Source organism: Coenobita brevimanus, chromosome 109, assembly GCF_032717465.1.
Source record: "Coenobita brevimanus isolate Jiangsu-jjx chromosome 109, ASM3271746v2, whole genome shotgun sequence".
Classification (NCBI taxonomy): Eukaryota; Metazoa; Arthropoda; class Malacostraca; order Decapoda; family Coenobitidae; genus Coenobita; species Coenobita brevimanus.
In genome coordinates this window covers 705,848-718,448 of record NC_137062.1, presented here as the reverse complement: position 1 = coordinate 718,448, position 12,601 = coordinate 705,848, and the positions used below count along the sequence as shown (strand labels likewise).

Here is a 12,601-nt window from a genome sequence, read left to right as displayed (position 1 = left end):
AGGACACTGGTTGGACATGGAGCCACCCACTTACATCAGTGTCACCATGTGAAGGTGTCCATCCTTGTCACAGTGCATAATGAATATTGGGTGTTATCTAACCACTTTCTGTTAATGATGAAAGTATAGTTAAAGTGAAGATTCAGTCTGACAGTAGTGGGTTTGTTTCATCTGACAATGTTTTTATAGCCCTTTTCAGCTCAGTTGATGGTTAATTGGATCAGTAACCAAGGACACTCATTCATACCTCATATCATAGGCTCAGTGATTTTCCTACAACCATGTCATAGTATTTATGTTGCCAGAATAGCCCAGCACTGCCAGTTGAACACAAACCAACTGTAGTAACCAGTGACACTCATTCCTGCCTCAGGATTACACTTCATTGAATTACACACAACATGACTTACACTGGCCTGTCAAAAACTACAGTATTTAAGTTCCAAAAACAGTCATAAGTAGTGAAAGCATTATCTGCATAGCAACATAATAGATATAGCAGTAGCACATATACAGTATTATGTAGATGATACACTGCTGTAATGAGTACGGGAAAAATCTGATGGATTTTTTCTATCCAGCATGTGGCGAAGTGAAAAAAAGAGACTGACTCCTCATGTGCCACAGCTAAAGACTTATGCCGCCATCAGGGGTGATGCTGCCGCCACTGAGTGTTTCATCTTGGCCTCACACAGTCTCTCCAAGGCAGCATGGGGGGAGGTATCCGGTTGGTCCAGATTTACCTTGCACAGTTATGAGGATGGTGTGCTGCTCCTGCCAAAATCACTGGTAAGTATATTTGTATGTGTGTACTGTATGTGTGTAAATAACTTATGTGGAATAATTTACTAACTCTGTACTAATTATGCTGAAAACTTATTTTGACTGATATTTTACACTTACACTTTACACTTATGCTATCCTTGTACTTAAGACATATATTTCTGACTTATTTTCAGACTTCATCCATCCATCCATCCATCATCCAATCCTATGTTGCCCCATGAGGAGCGTAGGAGCCTGGGGCTAGGCAAGTTGGTCCTGCCATTTAGGATGAGAGTGACCAGCCTCATTCATCCCTGAGTGGCATTACATGAGCAATAAACCCCAACCACTCCTTGGATATAAACCTTCACTGGCTCAATCTCATTGGAGCACCTTAATTACCCACTAAACCACCAGGCGCCATAATTTGGTTATATGGTTACCACCCAGTGTAGTAAATGGTTTCCTGGTGTACAGGAAACCATTTGGCTTGTCACTCAGTGCAGAGTCACCCACAGGCAGAAAGAATGAAGGAAAGAAAGACAGAAGAGGGAGTGTAAAGTTACCCGTAGGCAGAAGGAAGAGGAAAGAATGAAGGAAAGAAAGACAGAAGAGGGAGTGTAAAGTTACCCGTAGGCAGAAGGAAGAGGAAAGAATGAAGGAAAGAAAGACAGAAGAGGGAGTGTAAAGTCACCCATAGGCAGAAGGACGAGGAAAGAATGAAGGGAAAAAAGAAGAGGATGGAAGGAAAGAAGGATGGGGGAGAGGAAAGGGCAACACCCGAGAGCAGCACTACATCGAGTGAGTGGATGGTGAGTGCCCCCACCTACCACATATTCTCAGACTTGTATATATAAATGTATCTCTCTCTCACAAGTCAAGAGTGAGAGCAGTGGAAATGAGTTATTTAAGAGGAGCCTGTGGAGTCACGTGGAGAGACAGGCTGACAAATGAGGATATAAAGGAGCGTTGTGGTGTTGATGTGGATGTGATAGGAAGCGTTATGAGGAACACACTGAGGTGGTTTGGCCATGTGGAGAGGATGGAGGGTGAAAGACTGACGAAGAGAGTGTATGTGAGTGAGGTAGAGGGGGGAAGAGGGAGGGGGAGGCCGAGGATGAGATGGAGGGATGGGGTGGAGAGGTATATGAGAGAGGGGGGTGTGAGTTGGGAGTGGGGCAGTGAAATGGCGGGGGACAGGGCGACGTGGAGGCGATTTGTTTGTGGCCACCCCGAACGGGATTGAGGTGTCTGGCAATAGATAGATAGATCTCTCTCTCTCTCTCTCTCTCTCTCCAGACGGGCAGCAGCACTTTTAAGCTTGGACCCCCTGAGGAGCCGGCAACACTTTCACTGCCATGTGATGTACCAGCGAGCCCATACCCAGCTGGTACAGAACCCTGGTGTTCATAATGTCAGAAGGGATGCTGCCATGGGAGGGTGCACTGAAATTCACTGCCTGCACCCTTACCCTGCCACTGACATACCCTGGGTGAGTTTTTCTTAACGTTATTCTCCTTCTTCATGTTAATGTTACTATTATGATGACGATGATGATGCTCTCTTTATCTATCTATAGCCAGACGCCCTAATCCCGCAAAGGGTGGCCGCAGACAAAACGCCTCCAAGTCGCTCTGTCACCCAAAATTGGATTGCCCTTCCCCCAGCTCACTCTCAGCTCCATCCCTTGACCTCATCCTCATTCTCCCCCTCCCTCTCCCTCCCTCCACTTCACCTACATACATCCTCTTAGTCAGTCTTTCATTCTCCATTCTGATAATTATCCATCTATCCATCCATCATCCAATCCTATGTTGCCTCATGAGGATCGTAGGAGCCCGGGGCTAGGCACGTTGGTCCTGTCATTTAAGATGAGAGTGACCAGCCTCACTCATCCCTGAGTGGCATTACATGAGCAATAAACCCCAACCACCCCCTGGATATAAACATTCACTGGCTCAGTCTGATTGGAGCGCCTTAATTACCCACTAAACCACCAGGCGCCAAAATTTGGTTATATGGTTACCACCCAGCATAGTAAATGGTTTCCTGGTGTACAGGAAACCATTTGGCTTGTCACTCAGTGTAGAGTCACCCACAAGCAGAAGGAAGAGGTAAGAATGAAGGAAAGAAAGACAGAAGAGGGAGTGTAAAGTCTTCCGTAGGCAGAAGGACGAAGAAAGAATGAAGTAAAGAAAGACAGAAGAGGATGGAAGGAAAGAAGGATGGAGGAGAGGAAAGGGCAGACACCTGAGAGCAGCACTACATCGATTGAGTGGATGGTGAGCACCCCCACCTACCACAGATTATTATTATTATTATTATTATTATTATTATTATTAATGTTTGTTACTATTACTATTATTGTCATGTGGAATTTACTTAGCTGTGCAGGCCATGGTGTTGACTCACGGCACCGGCACAAGATGAATGAGATGACTGCCCTGGACACGACTACCCCACTGGATATGACCAGATGAGAATTGGTTATGTCATCAGGAGAACAAGGCTGCCAACTTTGTAATTTGTACATACTCACACTGGAAACTTACTCACACTTGAGCAGGCCTTGAAGGTGAGGGTTAAAATCTCAGGTAGACTGTCAGGCTGCCAGTGTAATTGTTCTTATGACCCCAGGCTCATATGGACATAAACCTGGTGACTGGTGGCTGAAGTGGCCTTTCTCCTGCAGTCCACCACACACCTTTTTGTGGTATAGGGAGGGAGGGAACTGAGGCACCTTCGTATGGGGACTGCAAGCCACCCGGTTATATTAATGGCATTGCAGGAAGGTGCTCCTCTCTGGCCCCAACTAGACAGTTTAAGCCATATCTTCAGTGTTTATGATGCTCCCTGAGGAAAATGTATCTATTACGTATATATATATATATATATATAAAAGCATGTGGGCTACTGTACCTACATGCCTCATCATCATCATCATAATCATCATCTGGACCTTCTTTCCCATCCGAGGGCAGGGTGAGGAGTAGCAACCAGACAGCCCAAATTTGCCCAGTCCAATGGGCCACACTTCCATTCACTCATCATTCAAGCCCCCAGAATCCTGGCTCTATCAGATACGCCAAAAACATTCAGCACGATCAGTAGCTTCACATAAACGTATGCGATGTATATTGTAAGAAAAAAAATTGCTTTTATTAAGTCAGTAATGTCAGTGTAGTGTATATATTTACAGGATGTAGAGAAGGGGTTAGGTATGAGTGGTGTATCATCAGGACAACTGAGCATCCACCACTGGGGTTGGCAAGTGACACACCTCCCTGCCCACCACCAGCTCTGCCCATCACTCCACACATGCACTTCTGCTGCACCGGCACAGAGCTCCTCAACGCCCACACTATGTACAAAAGTGTGGCATTCATCAGTCATTGGTTGGCTTCCTCAGAATTTTTATATTTGTAGGCAGTTTTTTTTTTTCTACTGTGGCAGCGAATGAATGAATCATTGAGTGAGTGAATGAATGATTTAGTGAGGGAGGGAGGGAGGCAGATAATCACAGTGACTGAGTGGGTGAGGAGGTAATTCCAGTGAGTAAGTGAGCTAGCTTAGTGAAGTGAAAGACAGCTCTTTTCATGAGTGATGGGCAAGCAAGTACTGTATCTGGTAGGAGATATATTAGGCATGATTTGTGAGGTAGGGGTATACGGACTTGTTTTGTTCTATTCTCACGGCCTTCCAACAATTTTATTAAGTTCAGTGGTGGCGTCTTGAACTGCAGGAGTTAGTTATTGCTTTATTTTTTGCTTACAACTGCTGCCCCTAAACAATTTTTATTCAGCTTGATAAATACTTCACAAACTGCACGTGATATATTTATATATACCTGTAATTTTTTGCTTATTCTTCTTGCCCTCACATCTTTTTCTACAGCTTAATCAAGACTTTTCAAGCTACAGAAGTTAGATATAAGCTTTATTAACAGATTGAAGTGCTTGAAAGAGTACAACAAGGAAGAAAGGTTGCTGGTTCCTTGAAAGTAGTGTTAAGAAAAAGGGAAGTGAAAAAGTCACTGCATGACAGTATTGTGATACCAACTCTAACGTATGGAAGTGAAGCTTGGACAGAGGTCAAGAGTGAGAGCAGTGGAAATGAGTTATTTGAGAGGAGCCTGTGGAGTTACATGGAGAGACAGGCTGACAAATGAGGAAGTGAAGGAGCATTGTGGTGTGCATGTGGATGTGATAGGAAGCGTTAGGGGAAATACACTGAGGTGGTTTGACCATGTGGAGAGGATGGAGATTGAGAGACCAGTGAGGAAAGTGTATGTTTGTGGGTTGGAGGGGGAAAGAAGGAGGGGGTGGCTGAGGATGAGATGGAGGGATGGATTGGAGAGGTGTATGAGAGAGGGGTGTGTGAGCTGGGGGGAGAGCAGTGAGATGTCAGGGGACAGGGCGACATGGAGGAGACTTGTATGTGGCCACCTCTTATGGGATTGAGGCATCTGGCAATAGATAGATAGATAGACTTCACCTGCCGTTAGTTTGGTAGTGGAAGGAATTAGATACCAAGTTTGTCAGTGTACAGTCAGTATCAAGAGCCCTGTTGTCAGCCCTAGCCTGTTTCTTGATGGATCTTGAAAATATGTCTATCTATCTATTGCCAGATGCCTTAATCCCATAAGGGGTGGCCACAAACAAATCAACTCCATGTCGCCCTGTCCCTCTTGAGAATAAACTTGGGTAATGAAAATAAGCTTTGGTGATGAAAATAAGCTTGAGTGGTGAAAATAAGCTTGGGTAATGAATAAAGGCTTGGGTGATGAAAATAAGCTTGGAAGATAATAAAAAAAAACTTGGGTAATGAATATAAGCTTGGGTGATGAAAATAAGCTTGGGTAATGAATAAAGGCTTGGGTGGTGAAAATAAGCTTGGGTAATGAATAAAGGCTTGGGTGATGAAAATAAGCTTGGAAGATAATAAAAAAAACCTGGGTAATGAATATAAGCTTGGGTGATGAAAATAAGCTTGGGTAATGAAACTAAGCTTGGGTGATGAGACGCAGGCAACACTGATAACTATTTTGGCCACAGATTATTGTCATTGGTGTCATTTGCCGTGGATTCACAAGATTCATTTAAAAAAAAAAAAAAAAAATACAGGATAGGCAAGAGGACTTGTGACGCCAGCCGTGCTTCTGGAGTGAATCTCTTCTCAAGGACATGGATTCTATTGATTATTTTCACGATAATTCCATTAAGCGTTTGGGGTACTTTTCAAACTGCCGAGGCTGATTGTTGCTTTCATTAACCTTTCACTATTTATGGCCCTTCCTAAATTGAAAAAAATTATCTATTGGCAACTTGGTTAAAATATCTATTGGCAACTTGATTACAGATCATCATGTAACAACGATGGAGGAATAGAAGAAGGGAAAGACGAGAAGAAGGAGTAGTTGCAAGGAGAGTGGAAAGGTTACAAGAGGATGAGAAAAAGGCAGAGTATAAGAGAGAAGTGGAGGAACGATTGGGCAAATATGAATTGGAGCAGATGGGAGACGTGGAAGGTGTGTGTAAGATATTTACAGAAGAAATATGTGCAGCATGTGATGTGGTGTGTGGAAGTAAGAGAAGACGGAGGGGGGTGCAAGGAACAGCGTGGTGGACTGAAGAGGTGAGACAGGCTGTGGCACAAAAGAAGAAAGCATACAATGAATGGATGAGAAATAGGGGCGTGGAAGAAGTTGAGAGGTGGAAGAGAGAGTTATATGTAGAAAGAAAGAGAGAGGTGAAAAGATTAGTAAGAGAGAGTAAGAAGAGAGTGGATGAGGAATTTGGAAGGAATTTGAGTGTAAAGTGGAGGAACTGTAAGAAAATGTTCTGGAAAGAGGTGAAAAGAGTAAGACAGGGTGGAAGTGAAGTTAGCAGGGGAGTGAAAGATAAAAATGGTAGATTACTAGTGGAGAAGGGAGAAAAAGTGAGCAGATGGAGAGAACACTTTAAGGAATTGTTCAACATAGAGGATGGAAGTAATGCGAGTATAAGTGGCTGGGGAATGGCTGGGAGAAGGAGGGAGGTGAAAAGACAGGAAGAAATCATAGGATAGAAGTTGTGGAAGCAATGAAGAAAGTTATATCGGGGAAAGCCCCAGGAATTGATGGAGTGTGTGGTGAAATGCTGAAGCATGGGGGAGAGATAGTAGTAGAATGGATGGGGAAGATGTGCAGATTGGCCTGGGAGGAAGGTAGAGTCCCGGAGGATTGGAAGTCAGGTATAATTATTCCCTTGTACAAAGGAAAAGGGGAAAAAGAAGTGTGTGGTAATCGTAGGGGCATTTGTCTTCTTAGTATAATAGGAAAAGTGTATGGTAGGATACTTATTGACAGAGTTAGAGAAAGAACAGAGAAATTAGTTGGAGAAGAACAGGGAGGCTTAAGGAAGGGAAGAGGTTGTGTAGATCAGATATTCTTAGATCTTTAGTGGAAAAGTTTCTAGAGAAGGGAAAGAAGTTGTATGTGGCTTTCATGGATTTGGAGAAAGCATATGACAGGGTGGATAGACAAGGATTGTGGAAAGTGTTAAGAATATATGGAGTAGATGGGAAGTTGTTGAATGCTGTGAAGAGTATGTACGATGGTGCGAAGGCTGCAGTGCGTGTGGATGGTGAACTAAGTGAATTTTTCTCTTTGAAAGTTGGGTTGAATCAGGGATGTGTCATGTCTCCATGGTTGTTCAATCTGTACATGGATGGGGTAATAAAAGAGGTACAAGGTAGGGTAGTGGATGTTGGAGTGGCCCTGGTGAGAGAGGATAGTGTTTGGAAACTCCCTGTACTGTTGTTTGCAGATGATACTGTGTTGTTGAGTGAAGACGAAGGGGAGCTGCAAGGATTGGTGAATGAGTTTGGGAGAGTGTGTAAGAAACGGAATCTAAAGGTGAATGTAGGGAAGAGTAAAGTGATGGTCTTTGAGAGAGGTGAAGTCAGTGAATGTACAGCGAGGTTGGATGGTGAGGAATTGGAAAATGTGAGTACGTTTAAGTACTTGGGTAGTGTGATGAGTAAGGATGGAGGTTTGGAGGGTGAAATGCTTGAAAGGGTACAGCAGGGAAGAAAGGTTGGTGGTTCTTTGAAAGCAGTGATAAACAGGGAAGTGAGCATGGAAGTGAAAAAGTTACTACATGACAGTATTGTGATACCAACTCTAACATATGGAAGTGAAGCTTGGACGTTGTTGGAAGGACACAAGTCAAGAGTGAGAGCAGTGGAAATGAGTTATTTAAGAGGAGCCTGTGGAGTCACATGGAGAGACAGGCTGACAAATGAGGATATAAAGGAGCGTTGTGGTGTGGATGTGGATGTGATAGGAAGCGTTATGAGGAACACACTGAGGTGGTTTGGCCATGTGGAGAGGATGGAGGGTGAAAGACTGACGAAGAGAGTGTATGTAAGTGAAGTGGAGGGGGGAAGAGGGAGGGGGAGGCCGAGGATGAGGTGGAGGGATGGGGTGGAGAGGTATATGAGAGAGGGGGGTGTGAGTTGGGAGCAGGGCAGTGAAATGGTGGGGGACAGGGCGACTTGGAGGCGATTTGTTTGTGGCCACCCCAAACGGGATTGAGGCGTCTGGCAATAGATAGATAGATGTAACAATGATGATTTCATGAGTGGGAGTACACTGCCATATTCCTGTATATCTACTTTTATTCTCACACTGAGGTGGTTTGGACATGTGGAGAGGATGGAGAGTGAGAGCTTGACAAGGAGAGTGTATGTGAGTGAGTTGGGGGATGGGAGAGGGAGGGGGAGGCCAAGGATGAGATGGAGGGATGGAGTGGAGAGGTATATGAGAGAGGGGGGTGTGAGCTAGGAGCAGGGCAGTGAAATGGTGGGGGACAGGGCGACATAGAGGTGATTTGTTTGTGGCCATCCCTTGCAGGATTAAGGCGTCTGGCAATAGATAAATAGATATATTCTCACTGACTCCAGAGGATTTTATTTAATGATGAGAGACCTTTGGATTTTGGCACCCTTTTTAATGTGGTAGCATCTGGATTGACTCAATCGGATACGTTTATTTGAAGCTACAGAATGTGGTGATTGTTTTTGGCGTATACGATAGAGCCAGGATTCTAGGGGCTTGAATAATGAGTGAATGGAAGTGTGGCCCATTGGATTGGGCAGAGTTGGGCTGTCTGGACATTGCTGCTCCCCACCCTGCCCTAGGGTGGGAAAGGAGGTCCGGATGGTGGTGATGATGAGCACTTTTACCCTTACTTCATAATGCCATTCACTATTTCACCAGTACTGCACACTGCCCACCTGTAGCCAGTCTAATACATGTCAGTAGCCTTCTGTTACCCCACCATTTTAGTGACTAATGACATAAATCTGTGAGTACTTGTAGTGCAGCCTGCCACAGAGGCTCAAAATATTCTCGTGGATGGAAAGGCTGTTCTCAAGTTACTACTATTAAATTCTAGCAGGATCACAAGGCTGATATGACTCAATAATGAAACCTTAATATGAGTGATATAAACACCTGGAGTAGCTGGAAAAATTAGTGACTTCTCTTAATCAGTTGTCTCACTCGTCGCCTTTGTTATATGAAGAAAGCAGACTGATATATTTTTATATGAAGTTTGTAAAGAGTCTTATATAATACTGGGTACACATGTCTTAAGTTATAACCAATATAACTGAACCTCATGTAATTTGACAACTTTGTGAAATGTAACAAATTTGATCTGTACTGAGAAAGAAATTCATCCATTGTCCTAAGTAATAATAGTACATATTTTTGAGCAACTTACCAAACCCTCAGTGATGGATGGCACTGGGGTCCACACCACAGCTTGTTGTGGTGCAGAGTAGGACTGTGGTACACCATTTGAGTGCCAGCACTCTCTCTCTCTCTCTCTCTCTCTAATGGAGAAGAAGGGGGATCCTGCCTCATCCCTTTTCTTAGGTAGGAATTGGGGGAGAAATTTTGGGATGCTTTGTATGAATAGGCAGTTCTAGTGGTGTGTCTGACCTCTCCAGTTTATATTTACCCAGGCAGAATAAAATTGTCTGTATATAGCAGTATTAAACAGTACTGAAAATCAGTGTAATTGCAGAGAAGGGGTTAAATTGACTTGTTATCCCACAGGGCATTTGGCAAGTATCAGATCTGAGCCAGCAAGCAGGATTGTTAGTGTGGCAGGCCAAACTGATCAGCCAAGCCGCCCACTTCCTCCACCCTGTCACCCCTCATCCCCTGGCCTGCCCATCATCCACTGTGGAGGGGCAGCAGCAACACACAAGGCCTGCCCATCATCCACTGTGGAGGGGCAGCAGCAACACACAAGGCCTGCCCATCATCCACTGTGGAGGGGCAGCAGCAACACACAAGGCCTGCCCATCATCCACTGTGGAGGGGCAGCAGCAACACACAAGGCCTGCCCATCATCCACTGTGGAGGGGCAGCAGCAACACACAAGGCCTGCCCATCATCCACTGTGGAGGGGCAGCAGCAACACACAAGGCCTGCCCATCATCCACTGTGGAGGGGCAGCAGCAACACACAAGGCCTGCCCATCATCCACTGTGGAGGGGCAGCAGCAACACACAAGGCCTCTAGTGTCACACAAACAAGCAGTGTCTCTTGGTAAACGCCTCCAGTCACTCACCAATACTGGATGATGCAAGGTTAGTCATATTTGCCTGTGTTTGCTGTCACTGTATGCAGTTACCTTTGTATGTGTCCAGCTGTGCATTTATCACGAGGTAATGAAACTCCACTGATATCTGGATGATGTATACTTTATCAGGTGGATTTATATTACAAAATAATGTGGCATGTCATTTCTGGCATAGTTATTATTATTAGTGGTTGGTGGGGGTGCGTACCATCCACTCACTCGATGTAGTACTTTCTTGGGTGCCTGCCCTTTCCTCTCTCCCTTCTTTCTTTCTTCCTTCTGTCTACAGGTGACTCTACACTGAATGACAAGCCAAATGGTTTCCTGTACACCAGGAAACCATTTACTGTGCTGAGTGGTAACCATATAACCAAATTATCGCACCTGGTGGTTTAGTGGGTAATTAAGCCGCTCCAATTGGATTGAGCTGGTGCAGGGTTATCTAAGGGTTGGTTGGGGTTTATTGCTCTTGTAATGCCCCTCAGGGATGAGTGAGGCTGGTCACTTTCATCTTAAAGTCAGGACCCAGGTTCCTACGCTAATAGGGCAACACTGGATTAGATGATGATTTTTTTTTTTTTTTTTTTTCCCAGCCAAGATTTCAAGCGATGTAACTGGAGTAGTTAAATATGGCTTTTAGACACTTCATCACTAGAGGTTCCTATAATGCTGAAGTAAATAATCTGGCACTAGTGAGTGTATGTTTAAAGAAACTACTGAAGTTTAACCTTTTGTGCTTTGGATCCATTGAACCTTTCAGTATGATCCATCCATCCATCCATCATCCAATCCTACGTTGCCCCATGAGGAGCGTAGGAGCCCGGGGCTAGGCAGTTGGTCCTGACATTTAAGATGAGAGTGACCAACCTCACTCATCCCTGACTGGCATTACGTGAGCAATAAACCCCAACCACCCCTTGGATTTAAAACCTTCACCAGATCAATCCGATTGGAGCACAATAATTACCCACTAAACCACCAGGCACCAAAATTTGGTTATATGGTTACCACCCAGCGTAGTAAATAGTTTCCTGTGTACAGGAAACCATTTGGCTTGTCACTCAGTGTAGAGTCACCCATAGATGATGATGTTTTATATTTTTAAAATTCATTTTTCTAACAGTTTTATTGAATTGTGGTGAACCACCTACGGCCAAGATGCAAGTACTCTCTTTAAAAATATAGCACCTTTAAATTTTCTCTGGATAATGTTTTGTGATTTGGACCTAAACCTTTCTATATGATTATGGTGTATTTTTTATTTTTAAAATTTCTTCTAACCATTTTATTGAACTAAGACAAACTTCATTTAGCCAAGATGCTGCTAGTACAGTACTCTCTTCAAAGTAAATTACAGTTAATGTAAATTGTCCATGGATAAAGAAAATGAATATTTTAAAGACATCATATTGATAGGGTCAGGTATAATATTTTATTGGTACCCACATAATGAACAGTTTTTATCAACTGATCTTAGGATTGACACTTCTTTACTGGTAGGCCTAACTTTTCAGTAAACAGTTATCAGTACTCTTCCTCCCTGTGCCAAGCCTCTTCCACTTCCTCCTCTGTTAATGCCAGCCTTCTCTCTTCCCTCAGTAATTTCCTTCTCCCTTTCTCTCTCAGTGCCAGCCCCCTCACCACCACCACCCCCTATCTCTGTCAGAGACTTATTCTCCCCCCCCCCCACCTCATTTGCAGCCTTCTCCTCCTTCCCCCTTTATTCTCAGTGCACTTCCCTTACTCCTCACTCCCTCCTTTCTCAGTGCACTACCCCTACACCTTGGTCCCTCCTCAGTGCCCCTAGTGCCAGCTCTGTACTCCTCCCCCTTTCCATCTATCACATTGCCCCCCCTTTCCTCCTCCATTCTCCTATCTCTATGCCAGCTCCCCCCCCCCCTTCTCAAAGTACCAGGCTCTTCCTCCACCTCTTCATTCTCGTCATCTTCTTTTTCAGTTCCAGATTTTTCCCCCTTCCTCCCCTCATATTCAAGAAAGAGCAACTGTTCACTTGCCTCGTAATCCAGCCTGGACTAAGCTGTGTAGACCCAGGCACCTGTGCCCCTGATGGGGCACTGAAGGGTTGTGTAATGGTCAGAGGAGTGATTTTTAACAATTTAATTTTTTTTTTTTTTTACAAGTTTTGTTCTGATGCCATTCACAGCAGAGGTGCGTGGACAAGTGATCAGCTATGTTAA

The 12,601-nt window shown here is 44.3% G+C and overlaps 1 protein-coding gene across 1 annotated transcript; it reads left to right on the top strand.

Moving 5' to 3' along the window:
- The first annotated feature begins 715 nt into the window (after positions 1-715).
- On the top strand, positions 716-12,210 carry LOC145417184 (uncharacterized). Its single transcript, XM_080285959.1, has 4 exons — positions 716-789; positions 2,065-2,257; positions 9,872-10,114; positions 12,202-12,210. The coding sequence occupies exons 2-4, from the start codon at positions 2,129-2,131 to the stop codon at positions 12,208-12,210; spliced, it is 381 nt and encodes a 126-aa protein (XP_080142085.1). The 5' UTR covers positions 716-789; positions 2,065-2,128.
- Positions 12,211-12,601: the final 391 nt, after the last annotated feature.